Source organism: Apteryx rowi, unplaced genomic scaffold, assembly GCF_003343035.1.
Source record: "Apteryx rowi isolate R43461 unplaced genomic scaffold, aptRow1 scaffold_64, whole genome shotgun sequence".
Classification (NCBI taxonomy): domain Eukaryota; kingdom Metazoa; phylum Chordata; class Aves; order Apterygiformes; family Apterygidae; genus Apteryx; species Apteryx rowi.
This window is the reverse complement of record NW_020450916.1, coordinates 642,766-665,916: the sequence shown is the minus strand read 5'-3', so window position 1 is coordinate 665,916 and position 23,151 is coordinate 642,766. Positions and strand designations below refer to the sequence as shown.

Genomic DNA, 23,151 nt, shown 5'->3' with positions numbered 1-23,151 from the left:
AAAAAGCTAGCGAACGAGAGAAAAAGCTAGCGAACGAGAGAAAAAGCTAGCGAACGAGAGAAAAAGCTAGCGAACGAGAGAAAAAGCTAGCGAACAAACAAGTGAGCGAGGAAAAAATGAGCAAAAAAAACAAGTGAGCAAGAGAAAAAACCATTGAGAGAAAAACAAGCGAGAGAAAAACAAACAAGTGAGCGATAAAACAGCGAGTGAGCAAGAGAAAAAATGAGCGAGGGATTAAAGATGAGTGAGAGATTAAAAACGAGCAAGGGATTAAAAGTGAGCGAGAGAAAAAACAAGCGAGGGGTTAAAGACGAGCGAGGGATTAAAAACGAGCAATCAAGAGAAAAAAACGAGCAAGGGATGAAAAGCGAGCAAGCAGAAAAAAACGAGCAAAAAACCAAGTAAATGAGAGAAAAAGGCAGGCGAACGAGAGAAAAAGGAGCGAGGGATTAAAACCGAGCGAACGAGAGAAAAACAAGGGAGGGATCAAAAACGAGCGAGAGAAAAGCAGGCGAACGAGAGAAAACAGCAAGGGATTAAAAACGAGCGAGCGAGAGAAAAAAGGTGAACGTGAGGAAAAACGGGCGAGGGGTGAAAAACACAAGCGGGCGAGGGGTGAAAAACACAAGCGGGCGAGGGGTGAAAAACACAAGCGGGCGAGGGGTGAAAAACNCGGGCGAGGGGTGAAAAACACAAGCGGGCGAGGGGTGAAAAACACAAGCGGGCGAGGGGTGAAAAACACAAGCGGGCGAGGGGTGAAAAACGAGGGATAAAAAGCAGGTGAACAAGAGGAAAAAAGCGAACGAGGTATTAAAAACGAGCGAAGGAGAGGAAAAAGGTGAACGCAAGGGAAAATGCGGGTGGGAAAACGCAGGCAAATGGGGAAAACGCAGGCGAACGAGAAAAAACGAACGAGGGATTAAAAATGAGCGAACGCGAGAAAAAAGCGGGTGAACATGGGGTGAAAAACGAGGGGTGAAAAAAGCAGACGAGAGAAAAGGCGCGCGAGCAAGAGAGAAAAGGCGCGGGATGAAAAGTGAGTGAGTGAGCGATGAAAAGGTGAGTGAGAGAAAACGCAAGGGAAGAAAAGCGAGCGAGCAAGCAATGAAAAGGGCAAGCGAGCGAGAGAAAAAATGAGCAAGCGAAAAAACGAGCGAGGAAAAAGTAAAGAGCGAGCAAGAGAAAAGAGTGAGAAATGAGCAACCGACCAAGAAACAGAGCAAGAAAAYGAGCGAGCGTGAAAACACGAGCGAACAAGAGAAAACAAGAACAAGAACGAGAGCGCGAGTGTGACAGAGAGCGAGCGAAAATGAGTGAGAACTAATGAGCGGGCAAGCGAGCGAGAACAAGCACGAGCAGGTGAGCGAGAATGAGAACAAGCGAGAACGAGAGCAAGAGAGAGAACGAGAGCAAACGAGGGAACAAGAGCAAACAAGCAGGTGAGCAAGCAAGAACGAGAACGAGTGGGCAAGAACCAGCGAGCAACYGAGAACCAGCGAGAGAGAGAACAGGTGCGCGAGAGAGCGGGAGAGACAGCAGGAAAGACAGCGGGAGAGAGACAACAAGCGAGCAAGCACAAGCAAGAGAACAAGCGAGTGAGCGAGCGAATGAACGAGAACAAGAGCAAGCGAGAGCGCAAGGAAGAACGGGAACGAGMGAGTGAGGAACAAGAGAGAGAGAGCGCGAAAACGAGCGAGAACGAGCAAGCGAGTGAAAACAAGCGGGCGAGAACGAGTGAGAGTGAGCAAGAAGGAGAGCAAGCGAGCGAGGAACAACAGGAACGAGTGAGGAAGAATGGGAACGAGTGAGAACAAGCGAGCGAGAACAAGAGCAAGCAAGCAAACGAGCGAGAGAACAAGCGAGCCAGAGAGCGAGCACGAGCGAGAGAACGAGCGAGAGAACGAGAGCAAGAGAACACACCAGAGAGCACASGAGCGAGGAAGCACGAGCGGGCAAGCGAGAACAAGAACGAGCRGGCAAATGAGCTAATAGATTAAAATAAACAACCAAATAAGTAGTAGAGGGTTTTTTTGTTAGATTAAATAGGACATTTTTAAGTGCCGAGGCAAGGATGCCCAGGACATAAAACTAATAATCTAGTGAAGTGTACAACAAGCTGAGTTATAAAGCACTGAGGTTTGAACCCTTCCTCCCCAGACCTGCAAGACCTCGGGCAATTCTATTCCTCTGTTCTTTGTGCACACAGGAACAAGAGCACTTCCTCCAAACAGTTCTGCTCAGAAAAAGAAACATGAAATTTTTATCATATTATGAAACCAAGATCCATAAATAAATAAGATATATTTAATTATTACTAGAGTAATTACTTAAAATGCCAACTTATGCCAGCCATTTTCATGGGAAAAATAAGAGATYTTTTCAGCAAGAGCACTAAAAACTCCACATGATGTTAGGAAAAGAAACGTTAGCACTGAAATCAAATGAAGAATGCACTCTCTTATTGGAGAAGATCAATTACTTCTAAAAAGATCTTAAAGATTGTAACTTCTCTTCCATGACCAGACAACAGTGGAATTTTCTAAAGAGCATATAACTGTATCCTATATCAACTAAAGACTTTCTATGACTAAAGACTAAGAAAAATTTTTTTTTACTACTCAACCTGATTACAATGAATTTTGGCAGGAAGCTCCACTTACATAAGAAGCATATTAAGGACTGCTTTAAGATATGTTAAGGCCTTAATGCTACTATAAAAGTTTCACTACATGCATAGTTACACCAGCTTAATTTTAGATTTCATTTATACAAGGGAATGAGAAAAACACCTTGTGGACCCTTATTTTGGTTTCCATCACATTTCTTTAAAATTCAAATCTCTTCTTAATCCAAAGTAACTGAGTTAAGCTCTCTCTGGACACACTTAACAAGTTAGATTCTTGAAGTCCAGGCACTGAGATTCCGCTTATTCTAGTCCACATATCCTAGCAGCATAAAATTATACTGCTCAAGTAGCTGTCCCAGGCCATTTTGCCTGATATAATGAGAGCTGTTACATCCATTCATAAAAATAAGTCAAAAGCTCTCAGACAAGCACAAAGAAATAATAATGCAAGACATTTATTTCTAGACAATCTACACATGCTTTTGAAAGCCTTTAGCATCCCAAATCATTTATACAAAAGATTTTGTTACAAAACTAGAATAATCCTTGTAAAAGTAAATTGGAAAGAGAACACAAAATCTGAGTAATACACATATCAGCTTGAGACAGTAATACAGGCAAAAATCAGTTCATTTTACTCAAACACCATAGACTTAACATCATTGAGCTTCTCCTTCCCCACCTCAGCTTACACTTTGACAAGTGGTTTCCCGAGATTCTTTACAGACAGAAATTGCTCCAACTTCTGCCACTAAAGTGAGCCTCCAGTAGGTGGCAATATTTACCTAACAAGCAGGAACAGCCTTTCATGGGACTTGCCCTAAGCGTAGTTCTTCTAGTACTTTGAAGATGCAGAATTTGAATAAAGGTTTTTGTTTCATCAACAACCGAGAAAACTGTTCTCTAAATGAGTTGTATACATAACTCTCTAGCACATCTTACATATGAGAGTCTCCAAAGCAGGGGATCGGAATTTTTCTTTTAAATAAATGGATACATTTTAGCACCCCAATATTTCTAGTGTTCAAAATTGAAAGCCTGAGTTAGTGTCAGAAGCTGTTCATCCRTAGACTGAATGAGTTCTCTTTCAGCCCTCCCTGCCCACGCCTCCCCCACAAATATGTGTGCGTGCACAAAGGCCTGTAGTTCACAGACAGACAGGCCAGCAAATTCCAAAGGCCTGTGCAAGAGGCTTGCACCCAGGTAAACAGCAAGGTTTTTCTCTCATTAACTCTGCCATACAGCTGCCTGCATCTTAAAATGCATCCACTTCCACACTAAACAGCTCAAGCTCTTCTTTCATTTACCACCTTCTTCTGGTCAAACCATGAGATCTGCTGTCATTTCTTTCTAGTATGTTACCAGAAAATTGCCCGTTTTCTCAATTTAACAGCATATTTTAAATGCCTTTGTACTATCACATGACCTCTCTATGGCTTCCCTCCACCCTGCCCCCCTGAAAACCACTGTTACAACCTAAAAAAGAACTAAAATATGAGAAAACATAACTGGCTGATAGAACATCATTTTGAAGAACATAGCAACAGAGTACAACAATGTATATATACATCATCGATTCAGTTTAAAGCGCATCACTGCTTTATGTGGGGATGTGAAATTACTGGCTTCCAACGGTGAAAAGATACTGTATAGTAGAGAAAGTAGATTGACAAAAACAGCAAACCAGGAACAAAGTGCTCTGTGGTAAAATATTTTACAATTTACCTGTCACATTTGTTTTCTTACAAAGACAATGCTGTCATCCCAGTAAAATTACAGTGATCTTTGCACTACGATGAACGTCCTGGCTTCTTAAAAGACTTTGTGATGATGCCCAATTCTAGAACCAGCCACATTTTCAGAACTTTTTCCTCTGCAGAAAAGAAAATCACAGGAATCAACTGTAACCCAGCTCACAGGTGTGGCTTGAAAGCTGAGGACCACCAGAGGGGCTGGCCTGCTCTTTACAACCTGCCACACAAGCAAGCTGTGCCACATGGAGGAAGAACAAACACTTCACAGGCTGACACTAAAGGCAATGCTTCTGGTAGCAGCCTCCTCCTTAAACACACACCTTCCATTTTGTGGCTGTATCAGCTTTCCACCAGTGTGGATCCCTGGACCATATCACTGTGGGGTCACACAGAAGGGGTCACACTGCTAGGCACAGACAAGCCCCCTCATATCCCAACGTTGGCTTAAGCTGACTAGGAAACCACATCTTCAGGCCATAGTCCTACAAACACTTTAAGTTGGCAAAATCCAGCACTGCCACCAAAAAGAGAGATCTATCCTGCTGCTCTTCACCCTCCCATGCTTCCTTCCTCAACTCAGAAGTGAACTCTAGTCAAAGGATCTGCATGCAAGTATCTGATGCTCTCAGGATGCATTTAGCGCTAGGCATGAGGAATTTGACCTTCATTCCACTATTACAGGATAGGTCTTTTCACTGAACTGCCAGCTTTTTTTTTTTCTTTTTTTCTTAAACTATCAAATGTGCAGCTGAAGACAACTGACTATTTCTTGCAACCCTATTGAAGTAGTCCATTGTCACGCAGAGTCCAAGCTTTTATAGGCAGGGTTTGACCCTCGGGGGGCCACAGAAAACCTACAGCACACACTTCCAGAGCACTTGGTGCACAGTGTGCTACTAAGCAGCTAGAGGAAAGTGCTCCACAGCAGGCTACCTGCTGCTTAACCTGAAAAATTAAGCCACATTATATAGAAAGAGACATCCAAGCCATCTTCTGCCTTTTCTAACTTTCCTAATTTAGTTCCCAAACCATCTTACTATCAAAAGAATAACTGGTATTTGCAGCTTCAGAAGGGTTTGCTTTTAAGTAAGTTTTTAAAGGAACTCAATACATACATTCTTCCAAAGATCAGAGTTCACTCCCCTACATCAATTACATTTATATAACACAAAATAAAAATGTAGTAGAGAGGCAACAGACTCTTCTCCACCCTACATGAATTGCTGTATACGTTATTTGCATATTTTGTCAAAGTCTAGAGATTGCAAATTAAAGCCCTGAGATTACATCAAGGATTCCAGGCACAAAATAACTATTTTCTATAATAATTAAGCAAAGCTTTGGAGGCTGTATGTATTGACTGTGAGGCTTACTACAAGCCAATGAGCTCAGAAAAACAAAAAAACAAAAAAACAAGCAGGATTATCAGAATATGCACCGTTACCTCCAATATAATATTTTTTCCCCCAGATACTTTACAACAGTCTTATGTATTCTGAAATAGGTTACCAAGAAGTCATTATTTTTGCACAGGTGTTTAAAATTTCCTGACCCCAGCAGATTAAGAAGGTAAAGAAGAAAAACTGATTCTTCAGCAGAAAAATAAAATCTCAGGTCTTATCCTTGTGATACCATTTGATGCAATTAGGATTTTGCTCCTGAAGCAGACTGCTGCAAAGGCAGTATTTTTAGACTCAGAGGGAAGGCAGCACCTGGCATCATTCTGAGGCATATGCAAATAAAGCAGCAGCTCTACAATGAGAGCTCAGCTCTTCCTCTTCCAGCCAGGACACAGGTCAAAACAAAGAACCACATGACAGAGGCACACACACACAAATTTCCCCCTGTGAGAAGTGAAAGAAGCAGAAAGTTTACAAAACATTTTTCTTCATTTATAAGGCAGGGCTGGCAATGCTCCTGATGGTACAATCACACACCTGTCTCTTCACATAGCCAAAAGCTCCAGGCTGCAAGCCATGTGTTTCAGAGCAATAAGGAGAAGGATCCCCAGGAGCATTTCTTTATGCAATGACCAGAGCTTGTCAAGGGTCCCACTGTTTCACTCCAGATGGGACAGAGGCCACCCATACTCTGCAGCAGGGACCCCAAGGGACCCACCAATGTCACCCTCTGATCAGCTTCCTGCTGATTCAGTTCCAAGTCGGGACTACTCCACAGTCCCCATGACAGACCAGCCCTGCTCTATGAGACTTGAGCTCTGAAAATAGTCAAACATGTAAAATAAAAAGTGGTGTTCCTGTCTATATTCTAAAGAAACTTTCATAAACGTGGACATCCAATGTAAACCTGTATGCTCATCCTAATTGCAGTTAATAAACAAAACCAAATGTCTCTGTTCCACAGCCCAGGTAGATTACTTACAGTAACAGTCAGCTATCCAAGTTAAAGGTAAATGAAGGTTTATTCCCTTTACACTGCCCAAAAGTTATGTTTCCCAAATGAGAGTTAAACTTATTTTTTAACTATCAGTGAGAATTGTCATTCAGAGCAAAGACTGATGGAACATCACTATTTATGCTTGCTGCACTATTACTAATTCTCAGTTCAGAAATAACAAAATTGTCCTTAAAGAACTAAACAGCACCACAAAAGAGGAGCTGAAATAAAAGTGAAACTTTCTTGCTTTACAGCTACTTCATATGATGATAATCACAGTTCCCAACTTTTAAACATGCATGTTTACTGAACGAAAAAAAACACATAAGAAATCATTCAGCAAAGCTGAGTTTTGAACATAAAATGTTTTACATAGCAAATCCTCCCCCACCTCAAAAATGCAGCAGACACTTGCTGGACTAAATGGTCTCTTACCCTCAAGGAACTGTACAAACAAAAACGATTCACATAAGATTCTCTAAGTGTCTCCTAAACACTTCAGCAGAAACATGAGATGTTTTCTTTCTTCTCAATGTTAGGAGACACTTGATTTATTAATTTATTTCCATATACATATATATTATACAAAATGGTAGTGAATAGTTCCATTCAACAGATTCAGAGAACACACTTCCAATTTTAGATAGGCAAATATCCAGTTTACCCTCCTGCAGCAGTCATATTGTGAGATCCAACTCACAATATAAATTAGTAATTTACTGCATTAGATGCTAAGTGAGATTGTACCCTTACTTATTTTAGCAGGCTAAATACTCCGTCAAGAGATGAACTGAGCAGCCACACAAACACTAGTGCCAGAGCCAATACAACAGAACTGGTGACAACCCACAGCTGGGGAAGCATGACTACACCTTTTGATTTAAAGCAGTTGTGGCAAGTGTCAGCCAATTACAAAACGACTCTCTCAGTATAGCAGGCTGCCACATGATGTGCACGAGTCAAGCAAAAAAGCAGCTTTAGCTGCACACTGAATCCTGTGAATCACACTGAAGACCAAGAAATCCTTACATATAGAGCAGTTGTGAACAAGTACCATGGACATGAAGGCAAAGAAACCCTACTAATATAAAAAGAGACAAGAACAAACAGTTTCATGATACTTCTTTGAACATTAACGTAAGATTTAGACTTCCTGGAAAACAACTGCCCATCTTTTTAGAAACTGCTAATAAACTTCCATTTTTCATACGATAAAAAGGGACAATGAAGACAACAGAGCAAGTGCTTAAGTACTGTAGAGTCACGATCAAACTGTGTAGTGAAACTGCCCCACCCAAAACCTACCAGAGAAGCCAAAGCTGGAAACCAGACGAAGCGGCTTCTCAGTATAATTCCTTACACTGTGGAGGTTTTGTGCCAGTTTTCCTTCTTAATTAAATACAGCACTTTGGGAGCCAGTGATAAAATAACATTATTGCATGGTCTTCAAAGGCTAGGACAGCTCAGGGAAGATATTTTCATTATTTTTTTTAGTGCTTTTATTCCTTTCAAGTTCCTTACATTATTAAAATTAAGATTAAATTTACTACACTACATCTACACCAACGCTCTTTTAAATTGTTAACCCATGTATTTCCTTAAACTTGTACAAACTAAGAACATACTGAACAAGTTCTGATTCTTTGCTGGAAAAGACCAGCACTTCTTCATTTATATTCATTCTATACAGAGAAAAATTAAACTCAAAATTATATGTAAACAAAGTATTAAAAGGCTTTTACAATTCTTATACATGAAAAATTAAACTAAATGTCAAGACAAAATTATCTTGCAAAGAACTTGCAATTGCAGTTTCCTAGCATGCCACCTTTCCAATGTTTGTGAATATATAAATTAAACAGGTAAGAGACAACAGTGCATTCATTGTTTTGGGGTTGGGGGGGGTTGTTTGTTTGTTTTAAACAGAGAACACCATATTTTTGTATATGATATTCAAAGTTGTGACCACTACTTTGCACGTGCATGTAGTAAAAGTTTCCATGTGGTCATGGAGTATATCATTTACTCGTTAAACTGGAAACTCCATTTACTTTACGGATGTGATTTGAAAAAAAAAAAATAATAATAATAATCCCTGAATAATCAAATATAGATTTAACTACTGTAGTAGTTGCACTTTAACTTTAAACTTAAACTTTAAATTTTTAATTTAACTTTAAAATTTAACTACTGCAGTAATTACCATCCACCTCCTTTTGGTAGGCTGAGAGCAAAAGAACAGTATGGCAGCTAAACATTCATATTTCCCTAAATAAAAAGCAATTCTGTTATTTAAAAGAAACGGAAACCTGGTTTGACAGTTTCAGCCAAATTTCAATTTAATTTTGCTTGAGCCTCAAATTCAGATGTGAAAGAACCTGATTAAACACTTCTTCCTTGTATTTGTTTTGTACCAAGCAAGGACTGGTCAGGGTGAACTGGGTGAGCTGAAAGCCCCAACTAAGAGATGCTATGACTACCTGCTCCAGTGCTGCACCAGCCTGTTTTATGTCAATTATAATTTACAGATTTGAATTGCTGATTGCTGATCCCTGCAGATAAGCATGCAAAAACAAACAGCTTTTAGGCATTTCTCCTTTCCAAATACCAACACCTGTAGGTGTCATAAAAGAGGTCTTTTTTCAGGGGTTAAGTTTTTCAGCTCTTTTTCACATGCCCCTGGCACCTTCCTCAAACAAGGAAACTTGCAACACAAGGATCTAAACTTTCAAATGGCTTTCAAGAGCCTCCAACTTTGAAGGAAATTCTTTCCTAAAGAAGTGGCCTGTCTGGCATGTGCTAGATCATTAGAGCTTTTGTTTAATATTTCTAGGTAGCACTCATCCTCAAACTCAGTTTTACAAGGAAAACAAACGGAAACACAAGTGGTCTAAAAGCAGTTTTGCAAATATTAAGCATAGTTAAAGGGAGGGGAAGAGGGTTAACAAAATAGTATTGAGAGCTTCAAGTTCCAAACATTTCACAAAAGGACTTACAGATTATATAACTTTTGGAATGACAAAGGTGACATTTTGCTAACATTTCTAGGGGCTTACTGGGAGGCCAACACAATTTTCATGTCACTGGAATGACTTCTTTCACACAAAATATTTATTGTGCCATGCTCTGCATGACAACAGCAAATAACATTTCTATCTTCTAGCTAGTTCAGATTCAAACTGTATCTCAGAACCTTCTCTGCGGGTGTTAGGGGCACTCCCAGTGTTCAGCTGAAATACATTTTAATTAAGTCATTCAGAAAAAAAACTCTAAGCTAGTCAGAAATTCTCCCCTCCTCTACTTAAGATGCAGGCCACCACCTGCTAATTTAACTCTTTGAAATCAGTATATTACTTTGGAGAGGTACTACCTAATGGTTTTTCCAAAGCTGCCAAACACAGTGACAGAAGCAAGAAATCCTATCTGCAATGCTTTGCAGGGACAGTTTTAGAAAACAAAAGAACACATAAGCAGTGAAAACCTATCACAAAATAATTTAGGTTGGAAAGGGACTCCAGGCCCATCCCTTGCTCAAAGTAGGGCTAGTTTCAGTTGAACACTGAACATCTCTAAGAACAGAGATCCCACAACCTCTCTTGGGCATTCCAGGGTCTGACCATCCTCATGGTGAAGAATTCTTTCCTTATACTCAACTGGAATTTCCCTTGTTGCGCTTGTGCCAATTTTGTCCCATCCTTTTGCTGTGCCCCTCCAAGAAGCGCCTGGCTCCACCTTGTCTACAACTCCTACCCACGAGGTAGCTGAAAACAGCAATTAGGTGCCCCTTAGCCATCTCTTCTCCAGCTTCCTCAGCCTCTCCTCACACACCATGTGCTCCAGCCCACTATTCTTCTTGGCAGCCCTTCGCTGCACTGGCTCCTGTTTCACAGAATCACAGAAGGGTTGATGCTGGAAGGGTCCTCTAGGGATCTAGTCCAACCCCCCTGMTCAAGCAGGGTCCCCTAGAGCACATTCCCCAGGATTGTGTCCAGATGGCTTTTGATATTTCCAAGGATGTTTGCCAGTCTCCCTCCTGTACTGCAAAGCTCCAAACTGGATACAGTATTCTAGATGCAGTCTCACAACTGCCAAGTAGATGGGAACAAACATTTTCCCCAAGCTGCTGGCTACGGTCTTGCTAACGTAGCCCAGTGCACAGTCACCCTTCACTGCTGCAAAGGCGCACTGCTGACTCACATTCAACTGACTTGTCTGCCAGGATGCACAAGGATGGAAGCGTCATGCTGCAATCCAGCAGGCTTCAGTGTGGTTCAAGTCCTCCATGAGGGCCAGGGCCTACTATCACCATGTTCCTGCTAGTCATCTAAAGAAAGCTTTGTCCACTTCCTCATCTTGATGGGGCAGGTCTGCTGCAGACACTCACCATGATGTCCCCCTCACTGTCCTGCCCTCTAATCCTGACCCATAAACTCTCGACAGGCCTGCTGCCCTTTCCAAAGAAGAGCTCTGTGCATTCAAGCCATTCCTTTGCAAAAAGTGCAACCTCTCCATCTTCCCTACTTGGCCTTCCTAAAGAGCACACAAACATCCACTGCAGCACTTCTGTTGCATGAGCTATCTCATCACATTTATGTGATCCCAGGGAGCTCACAGCCCTGCAAGTGCACAGAGGCTTCTAGTCTCACCTGACCACTTCCCATTCGTACTGTGTGTTTATGCACACCTGACAGGCCCTCAGTCACACTGCTTCCTCAAGGGCACTGTAAGCGCCTGCCCTGTTGGGAACTCCCATGTGTACTCCCCCACTCTGCCCCTCCATTTATCTGCTACAGAAAGCAGCCAGGTTAATCTGTGACTAAATAAAGCACTGTAAAGGCTTTCAAGCCTGCCTACACTAGCTAGCAACAAGTTGCTTTTTTCATTTTTAAACAAGCTGCTACTTTATTTTTCAGTCAAGACTGTGATTCATTAAAATGTTCTACATACAAGGAAATTTTGCCCTGCCATCCATTTATTCACCTCAAGCTCCCTAACCTAACTAAAGGAATTACAGAAATCTATCATTTTCTGACTCTGCTAGAGATTGGACTGGTTTTTTTTTAATACGGCCCCTGTGCAGCCTATCTAAACAAGGTTTAGGAATACAGCTCAATGCAGGCTTGAATCAGAACAAATCATATTCGAGTACAGACTGCAGGTTCTCTGAAACCGAGACCCCTGTACCCTTTTTTGCTATCAGACATAGATGTATAAGAGGTTCAGCCACAGTGTGCACAGAGGACTAAAAAGGTTAGCTGGAATCTTAAATCCGTGCTGTGCACCAATGTCAGAGAGAGTTTTCCCCCAAAACAGAAAAAAGTTGAAATATATTCAGCATAAGTTCTCTTCTAGGGGCAGAACAGAACAAACACTGTATTACACATTCAGCCACATTCCTCAGACTTTCCAGTATCTGAAAAAGAAACATAACATACTGAAGTTGCTTGCTGTATTTTGCTCAATCGTGTTATCCAATTAATATATTTATTTCCACTTACTGTCTCTGCAACTACAATTTAATTTCAGAAACATGCTGACAAGGCAATGAGCAAGAACCTCAGGTACCTGCCTTCTGAACTCATTCCATGGCAGAGGGCAGGGCTGTATCTTGTGTACTTATGACTGATAATTATTTTTTTAATCACAGAAAACCAGCCAGGCATGGGCAGAACYCCGTGTCTTTCAAGACAGACAGGTATCAGGAATCCCTATTTTCTTTGTTCTAATTAGGAGCTGCTCCAGTAGGCAAATATTATTTTATCTGAAGCGTATGTACTGTGTACTGTTACTGTATCTTGCATCAATAGTTAATATGGACTACTGACATGATATTGTCTCATTCATCCGTAAATTGCTGGTCATTTTGTCACATTGCTGGTCAAACTGTCCAAAGTTTACCCATTTAGCTCCAAAAGATAACTTGCACCATCTGCAGGTCTTACAGGGCTACAAGATTCTTATTGTTAAGTTCTATGTTACTGGAATAAAAGTTAAGTCAAAATATTTCCTGGACAAGCACAATGACAAGCTTATTCCAAAACAGCGTCACATAACATCAGTCAAACCTAGATAGTTTAGCCTAGTTGAAAGAGAGATTTGCACTGGTTAGTGCTGGATGGAGTGCTACTGCTTTAACGTGGCACACTTCAAGCTGAGAAATAATTAGTGACCCATCTCAACGACAAGGGAAGCACTGCTTTCCTGGGAACAGTATCATTTGGAAAGGAACACAAGTCCAGATATTTTCTTCTCAAAGTATCTATAAACTCCGAATTAAAGTGCTTCTAAATTCTTAAAACAGCCACAATCTACATTACAGTGTACAGAGAACAACTTGGCAATTCAAATATCTTTTGAAAGATTTGCAAACTGTCAATATATCTCCTCAGCCCCGCTAAAAATTTGTTTTATTATGCCTGTTCTTTCAGATTAAAAGAGAACAGTCTTCTACACTTTGAATAGCATTAAAATAGTGCTGGTGTATCAGCAGTTTAAGAGTGAAATACATTGCTTTTATCCCAAAGCCAAAGCATTAAATTAATCCAAGTAGCACTTGAGAGCCCGATGCACTCAGACAGGCTTAGGTATGGTATAACAATGCTGCAGGAAAACTGAAAAATATGATTATAGAATTTCAGTGCATGTAAGTACGGATTTAAACAAACTCCTTTTGACAAATTACAATCCCAGGGATTTTTACAGCTGGGCAAAACACAGGAGGTTACCAATGATCTCTTTCAAAGTCATAACAATTAGATGTACCAACTTTTAAAAACTTCAACTAAGAGCTTAACTCAACTTAATTACTGCCCCCCTTCTTTAAATATAGCTTTTCCCTGAATACAATCAGTACTAGCCAGATAGAACCACAACATAAAATGTGGAGACGATGATCATAATTCTACAAAACAGGTCAAGTTACATTTTCTGCCTACTGTCATTAAACTCCAGCTCCAGAAAGCACCATCTCTTTTCCAAACTTGCAGCACTTCTGATGCACAGTAACAAGTGAACGAGTTTGACAAAAATGTTAAAACTCCTAATGTTTACTTTGGCATAAAAAAGCTACAAATGGTAGTAACAACTTTCAACATCTTAAAGCAAGCATAACCATTAATTTAAAGTCGGTTTGCATTTTAGGGTTCAAAACTGACTGAAGTAATAGATCCTGGGCACCTCATCAAGAACTCATGTTGAAAGCTCTTGTAACACAACATTAAGATACTACATTTAATAAATCTGGGGACAGGTATTACAGCTTCACATTAATAATACTTTTAAGTGTGCTTTCAGCAACTTACTAGGCACCATTCTGCAAATGCTTAGAAAAAGAGAAAAATTTGTAGAAGAGAAGCAGAATAACCCAATCTGCAGAAATCTGGAGAGAAAACTACTCTTTGCATATAACTTCATTAAAGTATAAATGTGCTCAAGTCAAAATTTCATTTTTGGCACTGCTGATCTGTGCTAAAGTCCTACATCATCTGAAATACGAGCCTTAGAGAAGGTTTCAAAATTAAATTCAGTTTTCTGGACTTTTCTGTTTTGTTAAGATGCACATTAACATACATTTTGCAATGTACTAACCTAACATTCACCCAAGTTTGCATGCAGTCTGGTTTTAGGTGATAAGAGGATAGCTATATTTTAGCATGAGCTTAAAAAAAAGTGTAACATTTGTTTGCATGGTGAATATAACCAAGAAACACACACACACGGTAGGAATATGCTCTTTAAGATATTCCCTTTCTGTGAAACTGAGAATTATCTGCACATTTTCTGCAGAAATCCACCAGATTCTGTAAAGCCTCTTATCAACTGATACTGCTATTCATTAGTAGGGTAGACACATTGTGACAGGCAGCAGTATGAAAGATGGCGAAAGATAAAGACGACCATATTCAGGCTACAACCTCAAGGCAAGATATTGTAAGAGTGCCCAGCTGCAACCAAAGGCAGCCTGTTTCTGGAAATACAATGAGGTTACTACCACTTTTTTTCTTTCTCTTGGTAAACTAAAAGTGGCATCATGATATTATTACACAGAATGAGTATTTGCAGTATGGATAATAATTAGAAAGCGGCTGCTAAACTGCCTTAGCCTGCAGCATGAATTATTTGACCATCTAAACATACCATATCCCCTCTCTTTAAAAGGCTGTAATTGCAAAGTATTTAACCTAACAGTAATCTGCCAATTTGCATTTCACAGAGCAAAAGACTTTCTGTCCTGTTTAACTACAGTCCACTAGAGGATAGAACACAAAATTCCAGCCACCGTTCATAATATAGTAAGAAATCAGTATTAAAGTTATTTCTTTGTTGCAGTGTTTTGCTTAAAAAGGAACAGCTAACATAGTTACTAAATTGTAGAAGTCTATCAAACATATAACACTGTTACCTTTCTTCAATTCTATTCTTGTCCATAAGTGGCTGTTTGATCCACTGATTAACTAGTCTTTGTCCTTGAGGGGTTCTGCATTTATTTAGTAAGCCAGCTAGTGACTGTGCAGTATTAGCATTTTCCATAGAACTCTGGAAAGGAAAAAAGAGTTAGTGAAGATTGACGCCCACCGAATGGCACTCAACTTTGTCACCTAAGAACAGATCAGAGTGTCTTTTCCAAGTTCACTTGGCATCCATGAAAAAGGCAAATTAAACAGCATAGCTCTGAAGCAGTTACACTATGGTCCCAGGAACACGGCAAGCAAGGAATAGGTTTGTCTATTTTGATACTAGCTGACTGAATAGAAAAGGTGGAAATGTAGCTAGACATTCTCTAGATCATCCTTTGTAAGGTCCAAAAAAAAAAAAAAAAAAAAGAGGTCCTGTCCATAAGAAGAAAAAAAAAAAAAAGCAGCATGAAACAAGACTTTGGTTAAAGAGTTTTGGTTGGAGTTCTTTTGAGGGCGGATGGAGGGAGGCAATGGAACTTACATACTTATATGATTTTTATTGAGTCTCCCTAGGTCATCTTTGGGGTACTATAAACATCTCCAAACACACACCGTTCAGATTATAGCTTACTATTTACAGTTTTGGTATAATATTAACTGTACGCACTTAAGACAGCCTTGTGGGTGGGGTGGTTTTTTTTTTTTTTTTTTTTTTTTTCTGTTTTAAGTTGTACAAAGAGCTAGGAAAGAAAAAATTTGGTTTAGCACTGAAAAACAGCAAGCGAACTTGCTTTAACTTTAACCTAAAAATATCAGATCTACACAAGAACACTTGCAATTAAAACAGCAGGCAGGCATTCAACCAGTACCAGGTCTCGATGCCTGTAAACAGCTGCGACATAGGACTAACATTATGATAACAGGAGATGGAGTGAGAGGGTATATTGAGGGATTTAAGCCCTAGAAAATCTAAGCTCTAAAGTGTACACGCTTACTTTCAGTGTTCTGCACAGCACTGTATCAATATGAGAAACTCCAGAATCTGAGAAAGCAGCAGAGAGTCTAGTTACCTATTAGTCTCCCAAGCTTCTTAAAGCCATGTTACAAATGACACTGGTGTTTGATACAGGAATAACCTACTCCAGCATGCCCAAGTTGGAAGGCTATGGTTTCCTATGATCTTACATAATCAATTGCATTTGCTGCACCATCAGAACTTCACTTATGCTCTTCACAGAGTGACTCAAATTATAAAACATTTTGCCTCTGGCTGCAGTGCCTGCCCCAAAACCTCCTCAGACAGTCTGACATGCAGGCCATAACACAGCTTCCTGCTACATAGCAACCTCCCCTTGTTCTGAAGCACACAACACCACCTGAGGACAGGCAAGACAGTGCATTTCCTATCACAGACACTTAACACCTGCGAGGACTTATAAAGAGAAGTAGCTAAGAGGGTGTCAAATTTCCTAGAACACCTCCATAAAACCTGGGAAGAGGTCTAACTTCTCCTTCATTCCCTAGACAGTGGCACAGAATCAGGAAATAAAGCAATGAAGTCAGAACATCTTTCTCCACATTTAACCACCAGTTCAGATGCCAAATACATATCATTTTTCCCCCAGAAATCCCTCCATGGTAAACAGGGGAACGTATTTGTGATTTTATCCAATAAGTCTGAAATTCATGCAGACCCAGTCCAAGCAAGGATCACTAAGCAGCGTTTGCTAATACAAGAACAGAAGGAAAAGGCTTATATTCCACTGTATCAGCACACCACTGTGAGTTCATGTTTTCCTAGGACTACATAGGTCAGGGGACACAGGTGTGGTTGAAGGTTGGGAAGATTGGTAACCTGCTTGGATTTGAAAAAAAATGCACACAAAAAGTAAAACTGACACTGCCTGGTTAACATGCTCTGGTGCTTTCAGCACGTTCTTAAATACTGTCCTGTTCATTGCTCTGCCTGGTGCAGTTTTCAGCCAGCCTTCCCTTTCCATCACCAGCAGCAGTGCTCCTGACAAATGGTTCCTCTTTCCCTACTACTAATTCAGACTGCTATTTCCTTTCCTAGAAAGAGCACTACTGTAGAAAGCAACTGTGCTTTGGAGTTTCCTGTCATACCACGCATCTATGGAGCTCTCCTCCTCTCCCCCCAAGTTTGCTCCTGCCATTGGAGCTGTGAACTTCTTCGTCCCCARCTAAGAACAAGGATCGACAAAGCACGTCTCGCATTGCTTAGCCAGACRCGGGTACAGCCATGAAGTACTTTTAAGGCTCTTCCCACATCTGCATTCTACATGCAGACGCTTCTTTGTGGTCACTTCCTACCTCTTTTATGATCTTCCCTTCTGTATTCAAAGAAAGCTCACTACAAAAAAAAGGCTGTAACAGTGGCCAACAGTGTTTCTAGAACACTAGTGAATCTAGTGTTTGTACAAGATAGCTGAAAAAAATAGAAGGCTAAAAAATAAAAGTCACCATTAACCAAGATGTGAGGAGCTTTGATTGGATTGTCAGGCTGTTACTTATCAAGCAGCTAAAGTAGTATATTGCAAAATGCTTATCAATTAAAATGTGTATTTCTTACCTGGAAAAGGTTGAGGGCTTGGACAGCTGCATTATCAAGAACCATATATTGACTAAGATCAAAAGTAGTCAGTTCAAATTGTCCAAAGTTAGACTCATCTGACAGCAACTCTAAAAACTTGATAATAGCTGACAAAGATGAAATGGCAACCTGAAGTTAAAAAAAGAGAGTCTCTTGAATCAGGCAGCATTTGATAAATGCACCTATAAAATTACAAAACATACAATCAGAAAAGGTCTCTGAGTCATGTCCCTGCTGGAATTGACATAAAAGACTCATCTCATTTGACAGGACTTTTTCTTCACAGGGACATTCTAGGGCACTGCACTTTCTTTCTAGGTAGATGCAAGAACAACAAACTAGACATTTGCATAATCTGATAAACAAAAAAAGATGTGAAGTACATGCCTTGCCAGCTTTCCAAAGCTGTTATCAGTATGTTTCAGGCTAAGGAACTCAAACAACCTATTGCAGATAAATGAGATCATGAATCATCTGAGGACATGGTTTCAGGGTTAGTTTTCAGCCAGAGCAAGGATCTGATCGGGCTCACTGCATGGCCTTACAAATGCTAGTGCCAGCACAAAAGAGTGAGAACAGCATGACTGACTTGTTTAGTGGTAACAGAGTTCAAACAATTTTAACCTGTTATGAAATCACATGTTAAGGGAGAATAACTCAGCTGGTGCTCATTGCAAATGCAAGGTACAATGAAAAACATCTTAAAACAAATTAAAATATGTTATCTCAAGCAAATTACCTCTTGTTTACAGCTGACTAAGAATAAACATGCTCAGTTGACATGCAGGCACTAAATCATATGTTTGAGCCATAAGATGACACAAAACCCCCCAAATATTAGCATAAACAGTACTTTATTTCCAGACATGAGATTCTCTCCCCATCATGCAAAATAATTAAAGGACTGCATTTCAGTCTTCAGGCTAGATAAATTATGAATAGGAAGCATCTCCTGTGTACAATCAGTTTGCTTACCAGAATTTACTATTTTGAAGAAATAAGTGAAGGGGTTTTTTAATTTTTTTCCAGAGGCCCTGTGAATCCTACTTCAATATAAAGACTCAAGGGCAGCAGAACTGCTAAACACTTCAGCAAGAACCTACTTTGATCTCTCATGGGCCATACAGACTACTTTCACAGAAGTATGGAAATACACCATAAAACAGGACTGGGAAAGACAGAGGATATCAGCTCACAAGAGGCACACACACCACTTCACATCTTAAACAAAAACAAAACATGGGCCCATCAAACAGTGCTCTGCACTCACCTGCTTTTCCATCTCTGGTAATGCTGCACTATTCATCTGTTCTTCTTTTTTTGATTTTAACAAGCGATTGAGATCCTGAACAATATCTTTTGTTGTGAACTCTGCTTTCTTTCTGTCTGTAATCAGAATTCCTCCTCTCTGAATGACCTGTTGTGCATAAATATACATAGTTATCAATTACTTTTAATTTTCAGAGGATGGGCATTCACCCTTACAAGCAAACCCCAAAGATGCACATTTATTTATGGCTAGTCTGCACAGAGAATAACAGACAGGATTTTACCCTTAACACATCTTTTGCTGATTAAAATGCAAGTGAGTCAACAAAAATAATACATTTTGGACGCATAAACCAAAATTTCTTCAAATTAACAAATTACTCCTTCATTTTTCTATAAATCACAGAGACTAGCTAATAAGCTAGGATACAGCTTTTTAGATAAAGCTTTGTCTAAACATAAGCCATGAGGCCATGGTGACAGGCAATTCTCTTACTTGTCGTAGTTTTCCCATCTCTCCAGCAGTCTCTCCTCCTGGTAGCACACACTCCTTAGGTCCCAGCTGAACCAGCAGAGCTTCAAGGTTTGAGAACTGATCGTTATCTGGAAACTCACAGACGCTCAATTTTCTCAGTGTAGTATCGACATACCCCACTCCAACTACTCTTTGTCCATCAGCAGTAGACAGCTTCACCCCCACAACTCCAATGGCCGTTGACATATCATTGTTGGCAAAGAGAACTTCCTCAAACTGGGCAAGATTTCCTGGAGAACCCTATTCAGGAAAGAAATATATTTTCTCAAAGAATGTGTGTGTGTGTGTGTGTGTGTGTACACATTTTTTTCAAAGGATGTCAATGAATAAAACTAAGTAAAAAATATTCTGCTAGTAAAAAATATACATCTGTTTTCATTTTTTAACCATTAAGATTATACATATCATCTACACAAAGTCTAGTATCTCAGGCTTCCTTAATCTCCCAATCTACAGTAAACATGTAAGACAAGCTTCTCCTGCCTTAACAGTAAGAAACACAGGGATCTGTAACAGATCACATTATTCATCATTGCCAATGTCAGTCCCTGAAAATCACTAAGACCCAAACTGAGGAAAATTGTACCTTGTATGCCAAATACCAGTCATTTTCTTTGGTAGATTTACTCCCAGCTTTGTTCTTGTAAACTTCGACTCTGTAATGACGAACCAGAAGCAGATCTCTCACAAAAGATTCAAAGTTCATTTTACTAAGCACAACACTCTCCAGTTTCTGATTTCCTACAAAAAAAGAAAAAAAAACTAAGATACCTGGATTTATTAATTTTTTTTTTGGTAACCGAAATCCCCAGGAAATAGAGTTAACAGTCTACAGAAAGGATGTTATTCTGAAAACCCATGAAACAAGACAAAAACACAATACTCAACTGATTAACATTAAGAATGAAGAAAGCGCACACCATATCCAAATAAAAAGCAGTGTTCACTGTTCAGTTCCAATTTTCACTCATTTTATACATACGTGTATGTAAAAAGATTAGTTCCTCTAACCCTTCTTGTCTTCTTACAGCATTCTTGATTTGTTTTTCTAATTTATCTTTCACGCCTTTTAATCTAGTGAGTGGTGGAAACAAACTACAGTTTTTCCTTCTTGATAACCTGCCTTCTTTCCTGAATAAGCCACTTCTGCTAATGGACGCACAAAACAGCCTGTCACTCTGGAGACAGCTAAGACACACATCCCAAGACCTGCTGCCATGGAAAACAATATATTCTGTAAACACAAACTAATCACAAGAAAGTTTACATTAAAACCTAATTTAGTGAGTGTATAGTTGGCAAACTTCTTGCTTTTGCGCCTACAAGGATGCAGGCAGATGGAACAGCTGAGCAAATTTAATTCCTTACAACTGCCAAGAGGAGCAGTATCACTTCTACTTCCCTTCCTCTTGTGCCACCTCTGGGACCAACCTAACAACAGAATAAGATGATTCCACTACTAACCTACCCAGCCAAAAATGTAGGTTGTTTAGTTTTCTGCCAGATCAGCAAATGGATAGGGATCTTCATATCTTGCTTTTCAGCAGCACCTGCTAGTTTAGCTATCCAAGCAGGCATTCCTCGCATTTGAGGTTTTACGTACCCTTTTATGTACAAGATGTTAAACAGAATTTCCATCCCTAATAAATAAATCTGTAAGACACCATTTCAAGTAGGATTTTTAAAATTATTTTCTTTGCTCAGAACTCTAGTATCGCATCTTTTGGAAGCAGGTAATTAAGCCCACATAAGTAGGTTCTCTTTGCCAGTGCAGAGATGTCCAATACAACATAATTTTTCTTTTTTTAGATGTGACTAAATTATACACCAGCTGGAGAAAAAGGCAGCAGATATGCGATTTGAAATCCTTCCTGAAAGCAAAAACTGTAGATTTATGCTGACTTTCAACTGGATATTCTAGATAAGGCTATAGTTTGCAGTATTTTAACACTGGAGCTGATAATCACAGGCTTACATCTGCAAAGTGATTACTTTTAAATGGAACTCAAAAACCATAACAATGCATGTGTTTCTAGTCTGGAAGGCATTATTTCAAATCCTAGGCTTAAAACTATCAAACTCTGCAAATTTTCCACAAAATATTTTTTTAGTTACTAGCCCATCACTTGCACTAGAAGGTGAAAAGCATGAGAACACCATTCCCTTTCTAAAACCAGTGCATAAGAGATGTCTTTCATTACAAACAGGCTTCAATCAAGTTTATTTTGCCAAGAACTTTGCAGTGTTAGTTTCCTGAGACAAAGGATAATACTAAGGTTTCCGTCTTCTGAAAAAAATTTTTATCTTGATGCTCACACATCTGATGTCTGACAGCTTTACTCTCTCATACTAAGAGATAAATAAAAAGCAACAGGGGAAGGGAAGAAAAAGCCTTATGCATTACATAATTAAATATGCTATTCACTGCTGCAGGCCATCATGAGTCAAGCACCTAATAATGGAAACTCCACACATTTACATTTTACCATTGTTAATCAGTCACCTACGCTACAGAACTATGTAAATCCAGTCCTCAGTTATCACAGAAGTGTCATGCAATCCTTTTCATAGAGATCTACCAATGGTCTGAAAAAACGTTATTAACTGCTGTTAGTCTATGCAACAAATTGTGTTTAATTAATTATGCACACCTGATAGTCCTGCAATGAGCTTATGTCAAGAGAAGTATATATGCAGAACCATGCTTTCTGCTGTAGATACCTTCCTACATTTGTACACCTACATCTGTCACATATATCCTACTCAGAATGGGTACTAATTAGCATCTTCTTTCCTACACTTATCAGAGCAACAAGGGCATAGATTACTCCAGTTACTGTGAGCAATACTTCATAGTGCAAGCTTCAGCAGTCCAGTACCTCTGAGCAGTTATATAACTGCCTAGAGCATAAAGAGGTAAGCAGCATCTGATGCTCTCTTACCACAAAAAGGTACGTGTCTTTAAAAACGGACATCGAAGATACCTTATTTTAAATTAAGATACGAAATGCAGCAAGCGAACATCAAAACAGTGTGCCAAACGAAGAAACACACCGGAGGCCTTGCCCCCGAGAGCACAGCAACGCTGCACCTGCTGCCCAAAGACGGCTCCTGTCAGCGGCATCCAGCACACGGCCACACACACCACACACGCACGGGCTCACGCCTCCCTCCCCCTCAGCACCCACCCCGCTCCCGCCCGGCCCCACGCCTCCGCCGCAAGGCCCCGGGCAGCGAACCCAAGCGGCCGACGGGGCCCCGGGGCCCGCTGGCGCCCGCACACCCACCCGGTGCCCCTGCCAGCTGCCGGATGACGGCGCGGGTGCGGAAGAGCTCGCGGGCGGCCAGCCGCGCGTCGCCGCCGTGCACCGTGTAGTAGTCGCCACGCTCGAAGAAGCGCACGGTGGTGTCGGGCTTGTCGGGCAGCGAGAGCACGGCGCGCACGAAGCCCGCCTCGGCACCCGCGCCCTCGGGCCACACGGCCTCCCGCGGTGCCTCCACCGCCATGCTGCTGCTGCTTCTGCTGCCGCTGCCGCCGCCGCCGCCTCCCGCCAACCGCCGCC

The 23,151-nt window shown here is 40.5% G+C and overlaps 1 protein-coding gene across 2 annotated transcripts in view; it reads right to left on the bottom strand.

Annotated features, from left to right (window-relative positions):
* The window catches only part of MSH2 (mutS homolog 2), a 57,977-nt gene extending 34,839 nt beyond the window's left edge, over positions 1-23,138 (bottom strand). For both annotated transcript variants that reach the window (XR_003256426.1, XM_026084457.1), the window contains exons 1-6: positions 22,876-23,138; positions 20,175-20,329; positions 19,550-19,828; positions 19,055-19,201; positions 17,764-17,913; positions 15,179-15,312 (exon numbers count right to left, since the gene is read on the bottom strand). Coding sequence is in view for 1 of the 2 variants with exons in the window: in XM_026084457.1 (XP_025940242.1) it covers positions 15,179-15,312; positions 17,764-17,913; positions 19,055-19,201; positions 19,550-19,828; positions 20,175-20,329; positions 22,876-23,095 (1,085 nt within the window). In the remaining variant the exon portion in view is untranslated. The remainder of the gene's footprint in view (positions 1-15,178; positions 15,313-17,763; positions 17,914-19,054; positions 19,202-19,549; positions 19,829-20,174; positions 20,330-22,875) is intronic.
* Between the last annotated feature and the right edge of the window lie 13 nt (positions 23,139-23,151).